The sequence below is a fragment of the Epinephelus lanceolatus genome, chromosome 20, assembly GCF_041903045.1.
Source record: "Epinephelus lanceolatus isolate andai-2023 chromosome 20, ASM4190304v1, whole genome shotgun sequence".
NCBI classification, from domain to species: Eukaryota; Metazoa; Chordata; class Actinopteri; order Perciformes; family Serranidae; genus Epinephelus; species Epinephelus lanceolatus.
Window position 1 is genome coordinate 7,074,770 of NC_135753.1, and position 26,894 is coordinate 7,101,663.

At 40.9% G+C, this 26,894-nt stretch overlaps 1 protein-coding gene across 2 annotated transcripts in view; it reads right to left on the minus strand.

Moving 5' to 3' along the window:
• Positions 1-1,546: 1,546 nt before the first annotated feature.
• Positions 1,547-26,894, minus strand: part of LOC144458852 (caspase recruitment domain-containing protein 8-like) — a 33,819-nt gene continuing 8,471 nt past the window's right edge. For both annotated transcript variants that reach the window (XM_078162518.1, XM_078162519.1), the window contains exons 2-3: positions 6,369-6,456; positions 1,547-6,277 (exon numbers count right to left, since the gene is read on the minus strand). In XM_078162518.1, coding sequence (XP_078018644.1) covers positions 2,312-3,694 — 1,383 coding nt within the window. In that variant the 5' untranslated portion in view covers positions 3,695-6,277; positions 6,369-6,456 and the 3' untranslated portion in view covers positions 1,547-2,311. The remainder of the gene's footprint in view (positions 6,278-6,368; positions 6,457-26,894) is intronic.

A 26,894-nucleotide genomic window follows, 5' to 3' on the forward strand; every position in this document is an offset into this window, starting at 1 on the left:
TCCATGAGCTTCAAGAGGTAGTCACCTGAAATGCTTTTCCAACAGTCTTGAAGGAGTTCCCAAAGGTGTTTAGCACTTGTTGGCCCCTTTGCCTTCACTCTGCGGTCCAGCTCACCCCAAACCATCTCGATTGGGTTCAGGTCCGGTGACTGTGGAGGCCAGGTCATCTGCCGCAGCACTCCATCACTCTCCTTCTTGGTCAAATAGCCCTTACACAGCCTGGAGGTGTGTTTGGGGTCATTGTCCTGTTGAAAGATAAATGATCGTCCAACTAAACGCAAACCGGATGGGATGGCATGTCGCTGCAGGATGCTGTGGTAGCCATGCTGGTTCAGTGTGCCTTCAATTTTGAATAAATCCCCAACAGTGTCACCAGCAAAACACCCCCACACCATCACACCTCCTCCTCCATGCTTCACAGTGGGAACCAGGCATGTGGAATCCATCCGTTCACCTTTTCTGCGTCTCACAAAGACACGGCGGTTGGAACCAAAGATCTCAAATTTGGACTCATCAGACCAAAGCACAGATTTCCACTGGTCTAATGTCCATTCCTTGTGTTTCTTGGCCCAAACAAATCTCTTCTGCTTGTTGCCTCTCCTTAGCAGTGGTTTCCTAGCAGCTATTTGACCATGAAGGCCTGATTCGCGCAGTCTCCTCTTAACAGTTGTTCTAGAGATGGCTCTGCTGCTAGAACTCTGTGTGGCATTCATCTGGTCTCTGATCTGAGCTGCTGTTAACTTGCCATTTCTGAGGCTGGTGACTCGGATGAACTTATCCTCAGAAGCAGAGGTGACTCTTGGTCTTCCTTTCCTGGGTCGGTCCTCATGTGTGCCAGTTTCGTTGTAGCGCTTGATGGTTTTTGCGACTCCACTTGGGGACACATTTAAAGTTTTTGCAATTTTCCGGACTGACTGACCTTCATTTCTTAAAGTAATGATGGCCACTCGTTTTTCTTTAGTTAGCTGATTGGTTCTTGCCATAATATGAATTTTAACAGTTGTCCAATAGGGCTGTCGGCTGTGTATTAACCTGACTTCTGCACAACACAACTGATGGTCCCAACCCCATTGATAAAGCAAGAAATTCCACTAATTAACCCTGATAAGGCACACCTGTGAAGTGGAAACCATTTCAGGTGACTACCTCTTGAAGCTCATGGAGAGAATGCCAAGAGTGTGCAAAGCAGTAATCAGAGCAAAGGGTGGCTATTTTGAAGAAACTAGAATATAAAACATGTTTTCAGTTATTTCACCTTTTTTTGTTAAGTACATAACTCCACATGTGTTCATTCATAGTTTTGATGCCTTCAGTGAGAATCTACAATGTAAATAGTCATGAAAATAAAGAAAACGCATTGAATGAGAAGGTGTGTCCAAACTTTTGGCCTGTACTGTATGTAAATGTGTGTATATATATATATATATATATATATATATATGTATATATAACAAGTACAATGCTACTTTATATTTCTCCTGATATACTTTTTTCTTCTCTTTTTTTAGTTTACTGCTGTATTTGTCAATATGCATTTGCTTCTTTTCCTTGATAAATGGGCCTATATTGTACACACACACACACACACACACACACACACACACACACACACACACATATACACGGTGGTCATTGTTACTATTATTATTATTATTATTATTATTATTATTATTGGAGCCCTTTTGCCCAGCAAGAAAGCTAACATTATGCTAGCAAGCTTTAGAGTCAGTAAAAGTGCATACAGTTGACAAACAGTAAATATAATCTGACTGTATGTTTAACAACAAGACTGGCTAGCTTTCCAGTCATGTCACTGTCCCCAAATCAATATCAAGATTTTCACAACCAAACAATATGTCATGTGAAATGTTACTGTTGGCTGCAGCCTAAAGTAGCGAGTTGAATAGCAGATGGGATGTGAAATGATTGCTGAAGTTCAGAGGAACAGTGTAGTACCTGATACAGTCTCCCTCCTGTGTTGTTCAGGGGATGAGGCACTGAATGACTACTCTCAGTGTTGTAAATTAATTATAAACAGATAACAGGTAAGGATAGTATTATGTAGCTGGCACATTAATTTAGAACAGTGAACAGACAGTTTGCTATGAAGGAAGGAACATTTAACATTTTAAACAATTACTGACTTGGTCAAGTAAATCAGCTCTATCACAACATTTAGGGTAACATTTCCCGCAAGTTGTCTAAACCTATACATGTACCTGTTCATAATGTCTGTATCTGTGCAGGTGAAGCCCTGAGAAGTGTAGAATAAGTTTAACTTTAACTGCATGCATCACTTGTTCATTTAGCTTCAGATCAGCCCAAGATGTTCACAGAGGAAGGGGTCAGCCTCACAGAGGAACTCAATCATCTCTGAGCTGGCAGCTTCACCTTTCTTCCTCACTGTGTCGATAACAAAACGAGCTTTATCTCTGTTGTTCTGCATCACGTCCGCTGACTCCCTCTCAGAGTCGCTTATCACCTTTTTCTCCAGCAGTTTGTCCAGCAGACTTTTGAGAACAGGTCCTGATATCCCATCAATGAAGCTGCTCCGTATGGCAAACAGCCTCTCATTAGGAGGGAGATTCAGAGCGCTCTGCCCACAGGACCTTCTTACTCCAGGGGATGAAAGACAAACTCGTCTTTCCCAGACACTGTGGGAGCTGTTGGCGTTTCTCAAAAACAGCTTAATGTGTTTCATGATCTTTTCTAGGCTCACCTGGAATGATGGGAAGTAGTTGTCATAGTTGTCGCAGTCAAACTCTGCTTCTGTTGGTTGAACTAGAACTGAGTCGTCTTCAGGACAAGTGGACAGAGTGTATTCCTGCTTTGGGCGCAGTTTACAGTGTGGGGATGTCTCTATGTAGCTCTCATCTCCAACTAACTTCTTCCTGGTGCGCAGCACATCCCGGAGTGAAACGTTCTTTGGTAGCAACAACACATTGAGGAGGGACTCAGGATCAGAATCAACTGGGGGCCTGTAGAACAGCAGAACCAGCGCTCGGACCGGGTCAGGTGGTGAGTCTTCATCCGTGACGTTACCGAAAGCAGAAAACCCTGTGATGTTTATAATAACATGAGTTTCTGTTATCTTGTGAGGGCTGATAAACTCAATGCCCTCATCGTTCACATGAGCAACTGACAAGAAATCACATCCACCTGTGGAGCGGATCTCACAGTGTGGGAGATGAAGCTGACACACAGACTGCTGCAGACAGTTGATGTCAAACAGGGGTCCTGCAGGCTTCTTGTGATGCTGGGCCAGTAGCCTCCTGTTCCAAGGGACAATCCTGTAAACCACGTCCCCTTCTCCCTCCATGTGAAACACCAGGCCTGTCACACTGCACTGGTACAGGCCTGGGCAGGAGCACTGGAACCTGTAGGTTTCATCGTTTTCATCAGCAGTCATTTCAGGTGTAAACTCCTCAAAGCTGTTTGTTAACAGCATGTCAGGTAAGCTTTCAGCTCGTGTTAAGCTCTTGCTCTTTGCAGACGTTATCTGACTCAGTGAAGCCAGGCTGTGAGAACGAGGCAGGCAGCTGGAGTCTCTCCTGCTCCTAAAGCATTCTGGGGATTGTAGGAGGTGAGAATGGGCTGGCAGGGTGTTTGTGACAGAGTAGTTCACAGCTGTAACAGGTGTGTCTATTTCCACCAGAGCATCACTGTCACCTACTGGTTCATTTTCATACTGCATACACAAAAACTCAAATGCATCTTGTACTCTGTGTCCTTCAGTGCAGACAGTTGGGTCCTGCAGGACTGTGGGTGTGTTTTGTGGACATGGAGGGGCAACAGTCGGGGTTATTTCCAGGTTTTGTTTTTGTTGGTTAAGAAATGGTTTATGATAGGCAGAAAGTTTCTTTTGACAGTCAGAAAGTTTCTTTTGAAAGTCAGAAAGTTTCTTTTGAAAGCCAGCAGGTTTTTTTCTATAGTCAGCACATATTTTTCGATAGTCAGCACGTGTTTTTTGATAGTCAACACATGTTTTTCGATAGTCAGCACATGTTTTTAGATAGTCAGCACATGTTTTTAGATAGTCAGCACATGTTTTTCGATAGTCAGCACATGTTTTTAGATAGTCAGCACGTTTTTAGATAGTCAGCACGTGTTTTTTGATAGTCAGCACATGTTTTTCGATAGTCAGCACATGTTTTTCGATAGTCAGCACATGTTTTTAGATAGTCAGTACATGTTTTTCGATAGTCAGCACATGTTTTTTGATAGTCAGCACATGTTTTTAGATAGTCAGCACATGTTTTTTGATAGTCAGCGGGTGTTTGTTCTAAACTGGGGTCTGAGGAGGAAGTTCTACTTTGTTGATATTTGTGTAATGATTCATTTTTGTCTTCCTTGTCTGCCTGTAGAGTGTCACCTTTCTTGTTATGGCTGCTTGTGTCATACCCAGCAGAGACGGGATAGTAGTTGGAAGTGTCGAAAAGTGAAGGACAGTTAAATTGTTTCCTGGGGCTGCCATGACCTGACACTCTTTCTGTGGAAGGTCTTTGAAGGGTAGAACTTTGTTGTAGTGAACTGGGGCCTCTCGACGTTTCGAGACATGACGAAAGACTGCAATAATGTTTGCTGTTTGGTGCAGGATAGGCTGTACGTAAAACCTGGCCTCTTGTCTCCCCCACCTCACCTTCTGTTTTGCTGGTGCCCGATGATTCAGGTGATTGTTGACGTTGTTGTCGATGATCCTTAGCTACACGCCTTCTTCTAAGCTTGTTTGTTAACAGCACGTCAGGTAAGCTTTCAGCTCGTGTTAAGCTCTTGCTCTTTGCAGACGTTATCTGACTCAGTGAAGGCAGGCTGTGAGAGCGAGGCAGGCAGCTGGAGTCTCTCCTGCTCCTAAAGCATTCTGGGGATTGTAGGAGGTGAGAATGGGCTGGCAGGGTGTTTGTGACAGAGTAGTTCACAGCTGTAACAGGTGTGTCTATTTCCACCAGAGCATCACTGTCACCTACTGGTTCATTTTCATACTGCATACACAAAAACTCAAATGCATCTTGTACTCTGTGTCCTTCAGTGCAGACAGTTGGGTCCTGCAGGACTGTGGGTGTGTTTTGTGGACATGGAGGGGCAACAGTCGGGGTTATTTCCAGGTTTTGTTTTTGTTGGTTAAGAAATGGTTTATGATAGGCAGAAAGTTTCTTTTGACAGTCAGAAAGTTTCTTTTGAAAGTCAGAAAGTTTCTTTTGAAAGCCAGCAGGTTTTTTTCTATAGTCAGCACATATTTTTCGATAGTCAGCACGTGTTTTTTGATAGTCAACACATGTTTTTCGATAGTCAGCACATGTTTTTAGATAGTCAGCACGTTTTTAGATAGTCAGCACGTGTTTTTTGATAGTCAGCACATGTTTTTCGATAGTCAGCACATGTTTTTCGATAGTCAGCACATGTTTTTAGATAGTCAGTACATGTTTTTCGATAGTCAGCACATGTTTTTTGATAGTCAGCACATGTTTTTAGATAGTCAGCACATGTTTTTTGATAGTCAGCGGGTGTTTGTTCTAAACTGGGGTCTGAGGAGGAAGTTCTACTTTGTTGATATTTGTGTAATGATTCATTTTTGTCTTCCTTGTCTGCCTGTAGAGTGTCACCTTTCTTGTTATGGCTGCTTGTGTCATACCCAGCAGAGACGGGATAGTAGTTGGAAGTGTCGAAAAGTGAAGGACAGGTAAATTGTTTCCTGGGGCTGCCATGACCTGACACTCTTTCTGTGGAAGGTCTTTGAAGGGTAGAACTTTGTTGTAGTGAACTGGGGCCTCTCGACGTTTCGAGACATGACGAAAGACTGCAATAATGTTTGCTGTTTGGTGCAGGATAGGCTGTACGTAAAACCTGGCCTCTTGTCTCCCCCACCTCACCTTCTGTTTTGCTGGTGCCCGATGATTCAGGTGATTGTTGACGTTGTTGTCGATGATCCTTAGCTACACGCCTTCTTCTAAAAAGAAAAGAAGGCAGAGGATAGGAGGAAGAATTGCTGGGGACACTTTTGCTTGGTAGCTCATCCTGAACACCCTCCTGTGAAAACATCTTAGTTTGATGCCCTTGATTTTTTTGTAATGACTTATTCCTTTTTTCATTTAACTTTTTCTTCTTCCCTTGTCGTGGTCTCTTCTTATAACTGTCTGTATCATATCCAGCAGAGGAGGAATGGGTAGTTTTTCTCTTTTTTCCTTCCATCTTTTCTTTTTTCAACTTGATCTCAAACAGAAACTGTCAAAACATCTTCTTCATGTTCATCTACTGTGTGTTTTTCATCTGGTTCCAGAACCTAAAATAAAGCAGAGAATGGAAAATTAAAATTCTTTTTCAACTATAAAGTTCTTTTAGATTTTAAAACACAGTTCTACATTGGTGCTTACCCCATACAGTATAGTGTTGCGTAGCCAGTCTAATCACCAGAGCACAGTGTCATCGCTAGAGAAAGGTGTGGAATCACAGGTGATCTTTCTGTTATGAGGAAAAAATGTTCTGGATAGTTTTTGTTTCTTTAAAACAATCACAGACATCTTGGATAAGCCCAGAATGCAGTGACGGTGCTCTTACAAAATAGTGTCAAGGGGGAACTTGTTTTGGTGGAACATTTGCACATCAGAAGTTGAGCACTGTCACCAAAATGGCCTCGCAAAAGAAAACCCCACAGAAAACTGTATCAATTAAATGTCATTGTGTGATTAAACTTTCAGTGATAAAAATTTTATCGAAGTGATGAGAAACATACACACAAGCTCTTAAACAAACATTGTGGACACCCCTTCATAGTTTTAAGAGCATTCTGGGGTAAACTGAGCAGTTGACCAAAGACTGAACCAAAGGAATCTATCAAATTAAGGGAGTTTAGAGATTTCGTCATCTCCTGTAAAAATGCTATGTCCCATGTCTAAGGTCTCAGGTTTTTAGATGAATGTGAGGAAAATCAAAAATTATTCCTGAAACTACCTGACTATGTAACAATCCGCTGGAACGGGCTTGTCACTGAGACACTGTATGAAGGGAAGGCATATCCGGGTTTCAAGGAATTTGCAGACTTTGTGGCTGAAGAGGCACGCTTTGCATGCAATCCAGTTTCTTCCCTGCATTAAAGCACACGTGAGAAACCTGAGAAGGAACAGAAACGTTTCAAAGCCAGCGTCCTGCTTGCATTACCAGGTGTCTAGAAATCCAAAAGCCACTTCAAAGGCCACAGGTAGGTTCCAAACCTAGCTCTTGTGCAACTCAGAATAAAAGGCCAACTGAATGTATCTGCTGCCAACAACACCAAATCATCTATCTCAAATGAGAAAAATTTGCAGCGATGCCTCTGGAGGCAAGGAAAAACACTTTTAAAAATATGTGCTTTGGTTGTCTCAGAGTTGGCGATATCTCTAAAAATTGTCAAAAGAGAGTCACTTGCAACATTTGCCCCTCTCTGCTTCACAAAGAATGTCCTCAAGGTGAAAAACCTGAAACACCACAAGAGGAAAGTGCTTCCACTGTCTAATGCAGTGTGAGAATGGGCAACAGTGATTGCGCTACAATGATTGTTCCAGTGTGACTATCTCGTGTAACAAAAACAGCCTAGAAACCTTGGTGTACACATTCAGAGCAGTAATTAACACACTGCTCTCCAAAGTCAAATCTAGAATTGATTTTCTGTTCCGTAGCAAAGCATCTTTCACCCACTCTGCAAAGCACACTCTGGTTAAAATGACAATCCTCCCAATCCTCGATTACAGTGACATAATATATAGGTCTGCCTCCAAAGCTCTTCTCAATAAACTGGACGTTATCTACCACACCGCCATCCACTTTGTTACAGGTGCTCCTTTTAACACCCATCACCAACTGGCCATCACTTCACTCCCGTAGACTGATCCACTGGTATCACTTCATCTACAACACCATCACTGGAAACACCCCTTCATATCTCGGCTCACTACTCCGTATCAGCAACATCAACTGTAACCTACGCTCCAGCAGTTACATTAACCTGGTCATTCCAAAAGCCCGCACCTCCTTTGGCCATCAATCATTTCAATTTGCTGCCGCTAGTGACTGGAATCATCTGCAGCAATGCTTAAACTTAACACATTCATCCCATTCTCCTCTTTCCAAAACACACTCCCAACAATAATCTGAGATCGTTGCACATGCTTTTAACTTCTCTGGACCAGCGCTACCACTTTTAGCTCATACTTTTGTTATGTGTTGTGTGTTTTTATATACTGTGTGCGATTGATGGTTTCACTGTGATTGAATGTGTCTGACTCTCTGTGCTGCCTCTTGCCCAGGTCGTCATTGTAAATGAGAAACTGTTCTCAACTGACTCACCTGGTTAAATTAAGGTTAAATAAAAAAATGAATAAAAAAGTAATTAATTCATTTATTGAACAAGACATTTGTGAAAAAATTGAACCGGTTAAGTTAAAGTTGACAACACTGACTGACAGAGGTTTAATCAAGCATTGCTAAAAGGTGGATGGACTAAGAGTAAGAAGGTACCATTCACAAGAGTACAATGAACTGCCACATACACAGGAAAACGCATCCCAAAACGTAAAATAGTATTCCAACTTGTGAGACAGCTAAAGGGTGGACCTATCTTCTCAGCATTACAGAGGAGATGCCAGATCTGTTGGACTGTCCTGCAGGACTCCCAATTGGCTATGACTACACAAGGGTTCTGAAACCAAGGAAAGTTATGTCAATAGAAGATTATGAACCATATTCAGGCAAAACTGACTTAGGCTAGAGGTTTGTGGGATCCATTAAACTTTGGACTAGTTCAATGAACATAGCAGGTGTCTGCCATCACATCTCTGTAAAAGAGCTCCCATTACTCACACCTGCCTCTGTAATCAATTGGAAACAGATTTTCGAGATACAAACCCTAGAGAAGGGAACATATCTCAAGACATCCAGTTTCTCCAGCTCTTGAATGGAAAGACCCACCATAATAAGGAAGGGCATCTGAAAATGCCCCTACCCTTCAGAGAACGTCCTCAGCTTCTGAAGAACAAGCAGCTCGCTACAGTTAGACTAAAGCATTTGAAAAGGAAACTTGAGAAAAATCCAAAGTACCACCTTCAAAGGTGTCTTTGAAGATGGTGATGCGGAGGAAGCAGATGGCACACCAAAGGATGGCAATACATGGTACATTCTGCACCACAGGGTGTACCATCCTAGGAAGCCAGAGAAAGTTAGTCTTCGACTGCTCTACCAGATTTGAAAGCACCTATCTAAACAACCACCTACTCACAGGACCAGATTTAATCAATGCTCTGGCTGGTACGGCTGGGTACCGAATTTCGGTTCTTTTATGGCACCGAACAAAATGCTTTGATACTACCCAGTATCAAAAGATGCCTTGTCTTTTGGTGCCAAGTTGCGGTACCTAGGAGTTAATCACATGATCAAGATCTGATAAAATCCGGTGATTGGCTGTAAAGTTACATGTGGTTGAGGCATGGAGGAAAAATACTTATGTGGTTACCCCCACAGACAGGGTTCACGTGTATCTGTGTTGTGAACTACAGCGTGTGTGTGTCATCGAAGCGGTTAAAGAAATGCCACCGAGGTCAAAAGTGTGGCTCCATTTTAGCAAGATTGATGGCAATAGTGCACGATGCAATATTTTCCAAAACGACATCGTTGCTAAGGCCGGCAACATAACCAATTTTGATGAAGCATCTTAACGTGCACTTAATCAATTTAAGAGCAGCTCTGTGTTTGACTGCACATCTTTCTTCCACTCAGTATTCAAGTCTGCCTGGACCAGAGCGGCCTCCTTCAAAATCTCCACCACCGGACTCCGTTTCACCCGAGAGTACTGAGGACGGCACTGTGTCTGGGATTTCAACAGGTAAGTTTACATTTAGCAAAATTTGGCCAATTTTATACTGTATGTCTGTTTACTTAAGTTAATGTTACTGCAACTTAATTGGTGCACCGTGGTGACTTAAAAATGTGAACCATGTAATGTTACATTAAGACATTGTTGTGTAGCTTTAGTTTATGCTATATAGCTAGCGAAATCAAAAGCTATGAATGATTGTAACTAATATAAGCTTGTTAAAATGTGGTCATCTATTGGGTTGGCTGGTTAAACAGCTCACCTAACGCTTACTGTCATGTTTATCTCCTCACAGTAGCCTGATCCTGTCCACCCTGATGTGAGGACGACAAGGCCAGTCAGTGTGAATCCGTTCACCCTGCTAGAAAAAGGAAAAATGTCAAAAGAAAAACAAGATGAGTGCCACATGGCAGTCACAAACTTTGCTGTTAAAGGTTTGCTGCCTTTTTCCACAGTGGAGGCTCCATGGTGGAGGTAAGTAAGCTGTAAAGGGTACAATGGCGGTTTTGGGGGGCCAGCAGGGGCTAGTGCCCCCGTAACTCCGAGTCCGGCTCCCCCTGTGGCCCCCCCCGCCGAGGAGTCGGAGGGGGAACGCAGAACTAAATCGTCTCAACAGGTTGCCGGTCGGACCACTTAAAGAGGCGCACCCAGTGAATCGTGCAGAATACACCACACAAGAAGGAAAAGGGCCTGAGTTTTCTAGTGTTTAAATACAGTGTTTCCCATACATTGACTAATTTGCCCAGCCACAGTCTCCAAAAATTGGCCAGATATAAAATGCCTCCGGTAAATGAACGTCACTCTGTAGCGCACCGGCTGGAGTGCCTCCTGAGAAAGCGCCGTCAGAAATAGACCCGGCACGTAATTTTAGCGGAGCGGAGCGCCGAGCCGCTTCTAGGCCTATGGAACGCCAACGAGGTCACTAACACGTGAATACCAACACGTAAACAACACGTAGACAACACGTAAACAACGCGTCAATTTTTCACGTGTTGTTAACGTGTTGTCTACGTGTTGTTTACGCGTTAACGACGCGTTAATTTCACGTGATTGTGAGCCCTTTGGCCACTTGTCCAGTTTGAAACGGGTGAGAGTCTTGAGTCCCCATCGGCTCCTGAGCTGTTGGGTTAAACCATTTATGTAAGCCTGGGGGGGTTTCCACCCTCTATTTAACATGATAAGAAACCTCTTAGTTCTTTGCCATTGTCTTCCTTTATTGTGTAGCTTATAAAAATAAAACATTTGGGTTGTAGTTTTAGAACTTTATTAGTTATTACCAACATTAGTTATTAAATGATAAATTATCTTTATCAGGATAAAATTGCCTCATTTTGCTCCACTATAGTGGGCATTCTAGCTTTAACACCATTCATCAAACGTTAATTTAATATCAATAAAAACATTAACTTTTTTTTTATGGAAATAGTAACTGCAATGGTACTCAATGAATATCTGTATTTGGAAAACATGGAACTTTACTCTTTGAGCATTTTAATTTAATATATGACCAGCAGGGGGCATACCTTACTGTTAGTCCTGATAAAATGTTAAAATACAGGTTGATAAGAATGTCCAGATTTAATTATTAATTAATATTTTAATTAACAGAAAATATTTCAATCCACATCTGGCTCTACATCAAAACACCCACAGAAATAGACCATCATGAGAAAGGTATTTTTATTTCATACCATTAGTATATAGTAAAAATGTTCAAAATCACAATCACTCATCAACTTTACAATATAATCCAAAAAACACCATTAGAATGAATAACCAGAGTTCCATCAGCAAAAATACATCATTATACCCTTCATAAACATAACTTTTATTGCAGGGCTATAGGTGTTCAGAGGAAATGTGACGAGTGTCACTCGTCTACTGGCAATGGGAAAGGAGTCTATCAGCTATATGTAGCAGGTTTACGGTCGTGGCCGTGACATGGACGGGAAATTACTGTTCCAAAATGTCAATTACACTTTGGAGTGTATCTATAGCCAGACTACCAATAGGTCCTGCCAGAGTGTCTACACCCTGGAGTTGTTGCATCTGTGCATGGCTTGGACTGAATTGGTTAGCAGGGACTGTTACTACGTCTTGCCAATTCAGAGCAGGAAGAGCAGCAGCTGCACCTTCTTGAGCAGTGTCAGATCCAAAAATCTCAGCCATGGCTGTGAGTGGTTGTGTTTGCCTCTGAAGACATCCTTGGACAAATATCTGGCATGGTGTGCGGTGGCCAACAGTGCGCAAGCCATGGTTGTTCCATTGTTCCCTGAAAACCTCCAGGTTCGATCGGTTTGTTGGTCTTCAGTGGCAGTTTTACTCAGGCTACTCAATATCAAAAGCCAACAATATAACTATACATATATATATATATATATATATATATATAAATATAACCTTTTTTGAGCATCTAAATTTAATTTAGGGCTATATAACCAGCATTATCACTGATAATGGGGCTTGTTAAAACCTAAACAGACCTCTTCTTGTTCAGAGATTAGTCACTCATCAGACATAATTAGGTACACAGGTGTTATTTACCCATTTTAATGAAATGTATACCCTTCTAAAGACCTTCAGGATTAGAATGGGTGAGGGGTCAAGTGTAAATAGCTGGATCGCGGGGCAAAGGCTAATTTTCACCTCCGTGTAAATAGACACTACGTTGTTTAAAACACATTATAACATTTAAGTAAACACAAGATACGCATTTTTTTGTAACATAGATCGGCCAAGACCGTAATTTTGACCGTTTTCAAATGTATATGTGCAATAACTTTGTTGAATGAAAAAATGCAATACTGCCCTTACATGACTTTTCCTAAAAGTGTCTGAATTTTAACTTTTAATAGTTTTTATATAAATTACACAAAAGACAAAGAAAATATGATATGTTATACCTATTCCGGCCATAAGCGGTCATATTGACCGCACATCATTTCGCAGAAATGATGTGACTCTGACTGTGTACCAGGGAAAGCTGAGGAAGAATGTCTGCATCCTGAGCACCTGCACACAGGTGTGGGCACCTTTAGTGGGGCAAAGGCAAAACGAGTGTCTGTGATGTACTACAACAACACCAAGTACGGCGTGGACGTCCAAAGGCGGAGGAAGATGGCCAGTTGCGGTCTTCTATAACACCCTCGACCTGGCTGGGATCAGTGCCCGCATCTTATTTAAGGAGCACCAGCAGCAGGAGAGCCCGGAGGAAAGTCCTGCAGCAGCTGTCAGAGGAGCTGTGGGCAGAATACATGGAGGGGAAAGCGGCCGCGGCAGTCGGCACAAGCTGGGCAGCAGCAGAAGCAACCACCGCAGCAACAGCAGACATGGACAAGGAGGCAGTGCCGGTCCAAAAGAGCTGCAAACAGAACCAAACGTCGGACACTTGAAATGCTACAAGCCCGTGTGTGGTAACTGTGAGGAGAGCGGAGGTAATCTGCGACCATTGATCAAAACGGCTCTTTTTTTTTTTTGTATTAGATCAGCTCGTTTCCAGCTTTTTCGATTATTATTATTTTTCAAGATATGTTATTAAGTATTAAAATAAATTGTTTCATAATTAAAGAAGTTACTTTTAATTTTGATTTACTTGTTCTGAGATTTCTCTATTAAAATCATGTGTAAAATGCAATAATTAGGGTTTACTATGTGCGATGATGATAGTGTTGAGATTCCGGCCATTCTAGTGTTTCTTTCTAGAACCACACACATAATTTATGTCTGCCTGGAAATAGTCATGCAGAAAATAAGGGACATGAATGTTTTCAACTGTGCATTACAGATGCTCCACAATGATCGCACCAACAAGTAACCTGGATTGTTCCTGAGTAGCCTATTATACACTTAATATAGAATAGAATAGAATAGAATACAATAGAATACAGTAGAATACAATAGAATAGAATTACTTTATTGATTGCAGACTGGGAAATTATTTTGTCCCAGCAGCAATGGGTCCGCAAAAAAAACAACAAAAAAAAAAAACAAAACACTCTGTATAACATAAATAGAAAGCAAGATATACAAAATGTATATATACAGTGCAAATAAAATAAAAAAAAATGTAAATGATATAATATAATATCAACCAGAATTAATTTTATGGCTTCTTTTCTGACTGTTTTTATTCTGATTTAGCAATGTGACAGACTTAAAATGGCTTACTGACCATATGAAAAGGCTGGGACTGATGTGATTCCACTGCAAATGGCTCAAGACTCCACGGCAGGAAACAAATCACAGACAGTTGAATATTTTAAATGAATGAATATTATGAATATTATAAACGTGTATTATTTTCTTTTGACCATAGCACCAACATTAAATCTGGACATTCTTATCAACCTATATTTTACCATTTAATCAGAACTAAGAGTGAGTAAGGTAAGGTATGCCCCCTGCTGGTCATATATTAAATTAAAATGCTCAAAGAATAAAGTTCCATGTTTTCCAAATACAGATATTCATTGAGTACCATTGCAGTTACTATTTCCATAAAAAAAAGTTAATGTTTTTATTGATATTAAATTAACGTTTGATGAATGGTGTTAAAGCTAGAATGCCCACTATAGTGGAGCAAAATGAGGCAATTTTATCCTGATAAAGATAATTCATAATGTAATAACTAATGTTGGTAATAACTAATAAAGTTCTAAAACTGCAACCCAAATGTTTTATTTTTATAAGCTACACAATAAAGGAAGACAATGGCAAAGAACTAAGAGGTTTCTTATCATGTTAAATAGAGGGTGGAAACCCCCCCAGGCTTACATAAATGGTTTAACCCAACAGCTCAGGAGCCGATGGGGACTCAAGACTCTCACCCGTTTCAAACTGGACAAGTGGCCAAAGGGCTCACAATCACGTGAAATTAACGCGTCGTTAATTTAACGACGCGTAAACAACACGTAGACAACACGTTAACAACGCGTGAAAAATTGACGAGTTGTTTACGTGTTGTCTACGTGTTGTTTACGTGTTGTTTACGTGTTGGAATTCACGTGTTAGTGACCTCGTTGGCGTTCCATATTGGCCGTGGCTGGTGGAGCAGTTACTTGAATGGCCGCGATTAGCTCCGGCACCCGTACCTCGGCCGGATCGCGCACGCCACGGATCCAGTGGGTTGCCATAAATGGGCCTGTCCCAGAGGCATTCAACTACCAGAGGGCTTTTGAAATGCTCTGATTCAGGGTGCTGTACTTGCAAATCGAGAGGGAGGGAGGAAAGCAGTAATTTGTGCCTGTTTGTGTGTAATTTATTTGAATCTCACGTTTTGTTTTCCTTTCGTTTTGCATATTTTGTATTGTTTTGCGTATCTGTAACTGTACTTGTGAGTGTGAGAGTTTTAAAAGAATATTTTGTCTGCACATGATTTAAAATCATAAAATAGCCCTCCAGAGGCAGATCAGTACATCAGTCATTTTTCTTTTGATTACTGAAATTTAATTTAATATACTTTATTAATCCCCGAGGGGAAATTCAATTTTTCACTCTGCTGTCAATTACACACAGGTCCGAAAGACACACACATGCACAAACAGGACCTATACATGTACTAAGTGGAGAGATGTCAGAGTGGGCTGCCCATGACAGGCGCTCCAAGCGGTTGGGGTTTCTGTGCCTTGCTCAGGGGCACCTTGGCAGTGCCCAGGAGGTGAACTGGCACCTCTCCAGCTACCAGTCCACGCTCCATATTTTGGTCCGGACGGGGACTTGAACAGACGACCCTCCGGTTCCCAACCCAAGTCCCTATGGACTAAGCTACTGCCGCTGTTTAACCACTAATACTTTAGCCATATTTTAAGTGTAACCCTTCACCATAACATACCACTAGTGTTTTTATCAGTAAAAATAGAACATTTTTCACACATAAAAAGCACAAAGATGTTGAAATCTGGGCATATTCTGCCATCATAACTTGGCTCTCAGAATTCACCAGATTGATGCCTTTAAATCAAATACAAAATTTTCTCCCGGGGAAGCATGCCCCCGGACCCCCTTACGCATATATATATATATCTTATTGTTCAGACTTAGATATTTGACCATAATTGTATGTGCCCCTGTATCAAAAGGACTGGCCCTAGCTTGACCCCCCCATTGAAACTGGTCTAGAACCGCCACTGAAAGGGTATTGTTGACCAGTTTAACCATGCTATTGTTGATCTTTTGTGTTCCAATGTCAATTAGGGAAATAATACGAGCCCTAAACCCCAGATATCAGTCCCCCAGCAGAGACATGCTGTCAAATACATTCATACCTGCATGGTATGCAGTAGAGAAGGGAAATGTCTTTTTTTTTTTTTTTTTTTTTTGGCATTTTTGTTTGAAAAAGTAACAAACTTTAACGATTAATTTATTACCAAATTAGTTGAAAATTAGATTTACAATTTTTTTAAGCTAGGAAATATGAGGTTTGCTGTACGAGGACCTATGGATAATTTAGGAGTGTATGGCAACCTTTCATTACATATCTTTTTTTTTTTTAATTTAAAGTTTTTTCAGTTTATAGAATCAAAACATAACAGATACAAAAACAGACAAGCAACAAGCAAGCAGACAAGACAGAATCACACACAGAATAAACAGGGGGGAGGGGGGACGGTACATGATACTCCGAGGCAATGTCAGGGTAGAGAGTCACACAAACTCAGCAAGTGATGAATGTAGAATAAATAAGATGAACAACAAGGTGTAAGTCCATATATCTAGAAGGACAAAAAATAAATAAGTAGCCTACATTTGCATGCTCTCATTTCCTCAAGAGGGGACATAATTCATATATGAAATAAATTATATAAATATACCGCCTATCAATATCTAATTCAAATATCTCCTAATAATATCCCATTGTCCACTAAGACCCCTATCGAAATCTTTCAGAAAACTGGCCGCTCTCTCCATGTTAAGGAGGTCTAAGTATTCCTCGAGCCATACCTCCTTTGAGAAACAGGCCGGCTTTCGTTCTTTCCAATTGAAAAAGAATTAACCTCTTAACTGAAAGGCAGCCTAACGCCCATAGGCGACTGCTAATGGGGCTGGTTATTTTGTCAGGCTTACATCCCAAAATACAATAATGACATCAAGGATCTCTGTCATAATTGCATGCATCTCTGACCATAAAGTTTGGACAGCTTGACATTCCCACAAGAGATGAAATAATGAGCCATGGAGGCCACAATTATGCCAGCACAACATTTTCAGACATCTTTGCAAGTCTGACGGGAGTAATATAGGCTCTGCATAAAATCTTATACTGAATCATCTTGTATCTTACACATTTAGACAAATGTATGCCAGAATTCCAAATAAGGGTCCACTGTGCAACTGAAAGAGATAATTTAAGGTCACCCTCCCATGCCTCTTGAGTGGAGATATACAACTTATAACAATCAGATGATCAATCAATTGACAAAAATTTATAAATACAAGAGACAGAACGTCTTGACCTGGTAGCTCTCACAAAAACTTCATCCTGTTCTTGGCGAGAGGCAGGCTCTGTCCCCTCAATGTACTTTTTTTTCAAAATGGAAGATAACTGAGCATATGTCAAAAAGAACGTATCTGATAGGCCAAATCTTTCCTTAATCAATTCATAGGGTAAAATCTTACCATCATAAATCTGTCCGATTGTATTAATGCCATGTGTCATCAATTGTTTGCTACTGAGCGTGCCTCTTCCAGACATAAGAGCAGGATTGTTCCAAATAAGGCATGAGGGAAGACATAGTCCACTATTAATATTAAACCTTTAATGTAAAATTCTAGCAATGGAACATGAAAAACTAATAATACAATTTTCCAAGGTGACAGGGGTTTGGGGTAGTACCATAACAAAGCTAAGGATCTACCTTTATATTGAGCTAGTACCAATTCCTCAAGCTGTTCCCAACTGCCCACCTGATAGTGATCCTTGTATGCCCATGAGAGTGGATACCGTGCGTTATATGAAATATAATAATTAAATAAATATGGAACACCTAGTCCACCTTTGGATCTGGGGATGCATAACTTTTTGTATGAAATTCTAGGTTTATTTTCACACCATAAAAACTTAATGAAAAGGGAACATATTTCTTTAAACCAAGAGTCAGGAAACTTAAGAGGAATGTAAGAAATTATATACGTAAGTCTAGGCAATACATTTATTTTCAAAAGTTCGGCTCTGCCCCATAAAGAAAGTGGTAAGCTGGACCATCTCTCAAGGTCATCTTTTACTGCATGCAGGATAGATGGGCCATTCAAAGTAAATATTTCTGTGACTGGGGCTTTAATAATAATTCCTAAATATTTCATTGCCTTTAATTGCCACAAAAACAGTGTATCCCCAAGATCAGACCTGAATGTGTTAGAATTAAGAGGTATCACCTCACTTTTTTTCCAATTAATTTTTTACCCTGAAAAACCTCCAAAGGTATTAACTAAATTTAAAACTGCTGGTAAGGAAGAGAATGGTCTACTCAGTGTCACTAATATATCATCAGCGTACAAGCTCAGTTTATAATCATATTCATATAAGTTAACACCATATATGTCTGAACAAGCACGGATTACACAGGCCAGAGGTTCCAGGGAGATGACAAAAAGAAGGGGGCTGACGGGACATCCCTGCCTCACTCCACGTTGCAGGGGGACAAAATCTGGAATAAGGCCATTAATTTTGACAGCTGAGATTGGATTACAATAAAGGGCCTTAACCCAACCAATAAACCTAGGACCGAAACCAAACTTTTCAAAAGAATAAAAAAGGTAAGGCCATTCACTTCTGTCAAAGGCCTTCTCTGCATCAAGTGATGCAGCTATAGCAGGTTCATTAAGGGAGTCAGCACCCAGCAGTACATGAAAAAGCCTGTGCATATTATTAGCAGCTAGATGGCCCGGAATAAAACCAGCTTGGTCTACATGTATTATGGATGGGACCACACCTTCCAATCGAAGGGCAAGCATCTTTGCCAATATTTTGTAGTCACTATTAAGAAGACTTAATGGCCTGTAGTTTCCTGCTAGAGTAGAGTCTTTTCCAGCTTTGGGCAAAAGGGATATGATGGCTTTACACATGGAGGGAAGCATGATCTCACGTTCAATAATTTCTTCATAAAGTAAAAGTAATATGGGGGATAACTGATTTTTAAAACATTTATAAAATTCTGCACCAAAACCATCCTCCCCTGGAGTTTTCCCACAAGCCATTTTCCCAATCGCAGTCTCAATCTCTGACCTTGTTAAGGAGGCATCTAACACAAGTTCATCCTCCCTCTCCACAGAAGGGAGCTCCAAATGCTTAAAAAAGACATCCATCTTTTGTTTACTGGCCCCACCCTCTGTTCCATATAATTTAGTATAATACTGTTTAAAAGTTTGAGAAATAAACTTAACATCACACTGTAGTCTGCCTTGTTCATCTCTAACTGCTGGAATAAACTGCCTATTCTCTATCTGTTTAATTCTATTTGCCAACATCCTCCCAGCCTTGTCACCTGACTCAAAATACAGTCTTCGTGTTCTAAATAAAGCATAGGCTGTCTCCTCATGCAAAATCCTCTGTAGGTCTGCCCTAGTGGCAGTGAGAGATTTTCTAAGATCTAAGTTTGAAGGGTCAGCCATATGCTGTTCCTCCAGTTTCCTCAGTTTAACATTTAAATGTAACTTTTTCTCTGCTTTTTTATGTTTCTCAGCTGTTGCGTAGCTGATGATCCATCCTCTGCATGTGGCCTTAAAGGCTTCCCATACAGTGGACACAGTTGATACTGAGTTCAAATTTATTTCAAAAAATTCAGAGATTTTGTTTCCAATATATGTAACAAAATCTGTACTTTTAAGAAGAGAAGTATTTAGTCGCCACTGCTTAGATCTATAAGGATTGGAAGGTGGAGCAAAAGAGACAGATACAGCTGCATGATCACTCACAAGAATACTATGAATTTGAGAATTAATTATATTTTGAGTAAGGTTTGAGGACATGAGGATGCAGTCTATTCTGGAATAAGAGCTATGTGGGTTAGAGAAAAAAGTATATTCCTGATTATCTGAATTTACCATGCGCCAAACATCACTGATTGATAATGGTATCTGAAACTCATTGCATTGCAGCCGAATTTCGCCTATCTGATGGAAGAGGACCATTCGATCTATCTAATAATGCATTTAACACACAATTGAAATCTCCTGCAATGATAAGCGGTCCTTCCATATGGCAGGAAATCACTGGATAGAAGGCTGATAAAAAAATAGGTTGTGATATGTTAGGTGCATAAATATTCACCAGTGTAAGTTTTTGATTCTGCAAGAGACCAGTAGCTATTATATACCTACCCTCAAGGTCAGTGTGGATCTTACTCAGTTTAAATGCTATATTTTTGGAGATTAAAATGCTCACCCCCTGACTAGCCTGACTTCCTGAGGAGGAGAAGACCTGCCCCACCCACTACTGTTTTAAGTTTTTCGACTGTTCTGCATTTAGGTGAGTCTCTTGTAACATAGCGATATCACAATTAGGGGACCTTAGATAAGTAAGGATCTTATGTCTTTTAATTTTATTCTGGATACCATTTACATTCAAAGTCACCACCTTAATAGTATTTAAATTTTTATCCATCTCTGAGAAAAACCATTCAGGCCCTGAACTTTAAAACTCAGCTTGCACCCTAACCATGTACCAAAAAAGAGAGGGGAGGGGCTAACAGACATATATACACATAAGAGGCAAACAAACATACAACAATAACAACCGGAATGCCAAAAGGCCTGTCTGGCAATAAAGCCAGATACACAACATAGATGTCCCATATCCGTGAAGGTGTGGCGTAGGCACAGCTGAAGTCCCTCTACCCTACCCAAGCCCATTAGAAAGAAAAAAGAAAAGAAAAAAAAGGTTAACTCGTTCAGAGAGTGGAGGAATTTACCCATGATTCCCACATAAGGTCTCAAAACAAATTATGAGTATATAATCAAAACCAAATAATATACATCAATGAAACCGGGCACCACGTTCGCATTACCTGATATCCTGCGCGCTGCTCTGAGACGCATTTAGACTACATTTCTGTCCACAGTCATATCAGGCGTCAAAGAATCGTGGGAGACGCTGCCTCAGGTCTTTTTCGACATCTTCCTGAGAGGAGTATGTGAACTTCTGCTCATCAATGGTGACAATAAGAGTGGCAGGGTAAACCACTCCAAACCAAATGTCAAGAGAGAATTGCAAGATGTCAGGGATGTGGCTGTGACTGCAGATGGCTGGACCAGTGTGGTACAGGACCACTACTTGACTGTTTCAGTCCACTTTGTGAGAGAGGGTACCATGAAGGAGAAAATCCTGCATACCAGGGCAGTCTACACATCACAGACAGGGCCTGTAATAGCTGAGAAGATAGGGCATATTCTTCATGAATTCAATATAAAGTAAAAAGTTGTTGCCATCACTGTAGGCAACTCTCTCATACTCTAAACATTGCTGCTCAAAAGTTGTACACTATACCTGCAGTCTCAAGGTGGGCAGGAAGAATCAGAGCTAATGGTGGTGTGGTTAAAGATGTGTAGATTGGCCAGTGGCACCGTATTCACCTTATTTTCAAATACGGAAGTAAATAGTGATCAACTTCCGTGTTTTTGTGCGTGACTTAAGATGCAGTTCTTACAGAAATTTTCAAATGTCTAAAGTTTTTGATACCAAATAGCAGCATGAATTTTTCTGTGGTGTCCCTCAAAGTCTTGGTGTCTTAATGTGGTATTCTGGTGAGATCAAAATGTTCTTAGCCTCTATACATTCTAAACTTCAAAATTTGATGCTCAACCAAAACACTGTTTATTACAGATTTGTGACTAAAAAAACTCTTATTAATCTTTTGGTTCCCTGCATTCAGATAATGTATAACACTTTATTGTGGTATATATTGTTGACCTGCTCCCTCCCTCTAAAAAAAACCCACACATTAAAACAGGATTGTTGTGAAATGCAAAATGATAACTGGACCGGTGTTATACATCTATACATCAGATAACTAGTAAATTAATTGTAAAATGAGTAACCCTGGGTCCCACCACCTCTACTACACATGAGCAAGACACACACACACACACACACACACACAAAAACATGTATCTACATGTATCTAATGTAATCTAGTGGTGGTGATACAGAACCGTAGGTAATTTGGGTCAATGTAAATCTGCAGGATTTAGTGTCGTTCATTTATTGGTATCAAAAATCTGCTGTTTTTATTATTTTAAGATGATGATCTTAATTTATTTTGATTGAAAAGTGAATGTATATTTAAGTTATTTTTTTAAGTCTTTCAGAGAATTTTCCATTTTGGGATTTTACAATAAAAATTACATTTAGACTGTAAAAGATGGCCTTTAGCACATTTTCTATGGCAGTTTTTAATCTTGCATCAAATAGTGAATTGCATACTGTATGCAGACTGTTGCATGTACAACTCACTAGCAGTAAATATTGTACTAGTGCTATTGAACTACAAGAAGCAAGACAGTTGCAAGCCTTCAAAGTCAGAGTTATGTAAAGCTTTTAATGGGTCAGTTAGAGATGTGGTGACAACAGCTGCAGAGGGGGGGCCCCAATGTGATTGTTTTTCATGGGGCCCAAAATTCCTGGCGGCGCCCCTGTCAACATAAGCCTAAAACAACAGCGGCATGCACCTAAAAGAAATGTGCAAGTTGGGGATGTAGTGATTGTCAAGGAGGACAAGACTCTCAGAAATGAGTGGAAGTTTGCCAGATTAGTTGAGACGAGTGAAGACAATGATGGTTTAGGAAAGCTTAGGGTCCAAATCAGACGGAGACATTTAGGAAAGAAAGCAGAAAGTTTGAAGCAACAATCTTTTCTTGAGCAACCAGTTCAAAAATTAGTGGTACCAGATTAAGTCCTAGACTACTAGTAGCCGTAAGGTGAACAAGGAAAAGTTGTACAGAAACTGATTTTTGCTCTACAGTCATAAAAAGATCGATTCCTGTTTAGCTAAGCAGTAGGGTGTTTGTAGCTCATAACCCCACACAAGTCCTGTGATCACAGCCATAATTCGGCACTAGCTCCTTCTGAGCGTAATGAGATTTTAGTTCGCGAGTGGTGGCACGGCCGTCACGTGATCACGTTACACCAATGCAGTACCTGCTTCTCGTAAACAGGAAAGGAAGACAACGGCCTCCGCGGTTTCAGCGATGAAGAGGAAAAGAGGAAAGAAGAAAACACTCCAAAGTCCTCCCAAGTGACTAAGTACTATATACATAGCCGTGTCCATGAAGAACGATGAGGCAAATAGACAAAAAGGTGAATTTAGCAGAAGTGTCTTAAAATACATTTGGTTCGATACCTGGGCATAGCCTATGTGTTTTTCCATACACAATGCTGCTGTCCTGCCTTTGTTAAATGGCTATTGAGTTGCTGTATTCTGAAAAATGATCGTAATGTAATGAATGTAAATAATGATAATAAACAACCATACGCTGATGTTTCTGCTTGCAAGTTCATTAACACACGAACCACTTATGAAATAATCTTTAATCTTTAATGTATTTGAAATAGGGATGTCCCGATCACATTTTTTTTTACACCCGATCCGATACGAGACCTTTATTTTGAAACCGAGTCCGATACCGAGTCCAATCCAATAGTTTGCAAAGCATTAAGAAAGAAAAAAAAAAGAATGCATCCAAGTTGTCCCATACGGTTTGTTTTTTATTTAAATAGTATCCAAAAAGCTTATGGGTGGTTCAGCAGCACAAAATGTAAACAAATTCAATATCTTCTTGTCTTCAACAAACAAAATAGGCCTATATCTTTTGTAGCGGTTTGACACATGAAACAAATATTTTTCTTTTACTCAGTCAAACCCCCACAAAGAAACCATAAAACCCATAAAACAGGTCCCTTAACACCAAAATTAAATTGTTTTTACCTGGTTTCTGTAGAACAAAAGAATTATACTAAATACAAATACAACAGTAATCAGTTTCAAGAAAGTATATATTTTTTCCACCAAAGAAAAGAAATGCTCCGTTCCGTTCAGTCAGTTCAATCCAGTTCAAACAAAAAACTCCACTCCGGGATTTCCAAATAACATATCACAGTTCAATTCAGTTCAATCCACACAGTTCTCTGAACAATAGAAAACTCCACCCCAGGTTTTCCTGCAAACAAGGAGGTAAAGAAAATCTACTGTTGTTTGCTCTGACTCAATTCAGATTCAAAACAATAACTCAACCCGGCCAGAAGGTTCCAAATAAGGAATAATTAAACGGAAAGTAACCCCCGGCTTTTGCAAACTCACGGGACCATGTGTGAATGCCGTAACGCTCCGGCGTTGTTTCAGGCGTGGAGGCTCCGTAGGATCCCTTGATATCCGTGGCGGAATCTCTGAGGTGGGGCCGGTGGCCGGATGGATGATATTCCACAGGGAAGCGCACCTATTTCACAGACTTTGAGCAGTGTAGAATGCCGTGGTAGGCCGAGTACACAGAGGACTTCTGGCTCATTTCTCACTCGCCGGCAACTCTCGCCATACTGCCAGGAGCAACATAGGCTAATGTAGGGGCCGGTCTACCTGGGCTCAGCTGATCGAGCCATCCCCTTGGCCGGTAGCACCGGAGGGTGTGTCTGGAGGTACCTCAGTGTCTGGAGGTGAGCAAGCCATCAGCTGACTGTCTTATATAAAAAAAAAAATTTTATAGAAAATATAGGCTACAGGATTGCCACACTTTATACATTGGAAAGTGGAGGCAATGGTGAACAACATGAGGCCCGTTTCCACCGCAGGAACTTCGGGGTAATTTTACGGGGCCGGGGCCGTTAGCGCGTGTCTCCACCGCAGGAACCACCCCTGAAGGACAGAGTTCCGGAACTTTTACAAGGGCTAAACAAGTCCCTGCCTCGGAGTAGGTACTCAGAATGGCCCCGAAAGACTCCTGGCTGGGGCTTGGGATTTACTTGGTGCTGATTGGATGTACTCGAGGAGGGATGTGACGTCAACAGAAAGCAACAAAATAGCCGGCATTTTTAAAACTCAGCAGACGAGGGTTAGCTCGTTCATATAGCTTCCGCCGCCATGTAAAAAAAAATCACTAAATGGCCCGTAAAAAAAACATTTTTTCCAGCGGATATCTTAGTTACAACATGATTGAGCTAGCAAAGCAGTTTTGTGTTGATATGTGTGGTATTTATTCAGTTTTGGGAAATCACGATGTCTAGAAAGCATCAGTGGCTGCAGCTGACAGGGACAGCTCACAACAGCAGCAAAGCTAACATCAGGACGTCATCTGTTAAAAGCCTCCCGTTGTCGGATACGACATGAAACTACTCCAGTTAGCTCAATCATGTTGTAACTAAGACATCCGCTGGAAAAATATTTTTTTCACGGGCCATTTAGTGAGTTATTACAGACACCGCTATCGGCTAACAGCTAACGGCGTCCCTACGTCGCCTCGGTCAAAATGGTCGCGCAACGATTACGTCACATCCAGAGCCCGGTAACTTTACAGGAACCTTCCTCGTACTCCGCTCTCTCAGTGGAGACACGGCGGTTGAGAGGGCAGAGCGAGAGGACGTTTCTGTAGTAGTTCCTGCTCCCCAAATAGTACCAGGAACTTCTTCAGTGGAAACGGGCCTATTGACGAAAAACCTGGCCATTGTTGTTGTTTTGATTCCTCCGATCTTTTATTACCGATTCCGATTTTGTAAAAATAACGTGATCGGCACCGATAACCAATCCGAGGATTGGATCTTGGGGAGCATTTATATTAGATTTTTGCTATATTAGATTTGTGCTGCTGACTCGTCAGTCAGCAGCACGTTCAACAACAAAGAAGACGTCAGAAGTGGTCGAAAGCATGGCTTCACTTCACCAAAAAAGACTAACAGCGCGACGTGCAATTTATGCAGCACCATAATTACATGCAAGGGCAGAAACACCAACTAGGCCTGAATGATATGCTATATCTTTTAAGCAAATGCGGCCCGAGCCGCGCTCTAGTGTGCTCAGCTGTGTCTGTGTCTGTGTGTGTGCGCATCAGGGCCGAACTCCGCTGTGCGCGATACATGTAGAGACAGAAATGACATGCCGTCCCCAAATTAACTTTTTTTTTTTCCATGATTCCATTCACACCCACATCAAAATGGTTCCTGTCATTAGATTCTGCAATTATAAAATTCTACTCAAAGAACAAAACAGCAAAAATTAGCCTAAGCACCCTTCAGAAAAACAAATTGGAAGGGGGATTGGACGCTCCTAACTTTAAACATTACTATTTAGCTAACCAGCTACAATACCTATCCAAATGGTTACATCCTAACGAAGACTACAACTCCTGGCTCGAACTAGAACAGGCGGACTGCAACAATATAAAACTCTCTGACCTCCCGTTTATCACCACTACACTCAGACGTCATAACTGTTTTAAGAACCCAATGATTGCTTCCACCTTGTCAGCCTGGTGGAAAACACTAGAAATCACAAACTCTCAGATAGAACCTTGCTTGCTCTCTCCAATTTGGCACAACCCGGATTTTGAAATTAACAAAAGACCTCTCCATTTTAGCACATGGGAGATGAAGGGAGTAACTCATCTCCACCACCTTTTCCAAGACAATATACTTATGACATACACAAACTTATTTCAAACTTTTGAAATAAGAAATGGAAATTTTCTACAGTATTTACAATTGATAAAAACAATCGAGAGGAGAATTCCAGTGCCTCAGGACACTTTGCAGCCACCAGAATTTGCCAAACATGTTACAAAGCTTTCTCCGGGAAATAAGAAGAACCTCTCTAAGATTTATAAATTACTGTCAGAGACCAGTTCTATACATTTACCAATTTTAAAATGGGAAAAGGAGCTGGGTGTATCACCGGACCCTGACTTCTGGACTCAGATATGCAAAAATACATTCAAGATGACAAGACACACTAATATACAACTTATCCAATTTAAAGTACTCCACAGAACACACATCACCCAACAAAAGATGAATAGAATGGGCTTTAGTCAATCTGACATATGCACTCAGTGTACTCAGAACACTGCAGACACCTACTTTCAT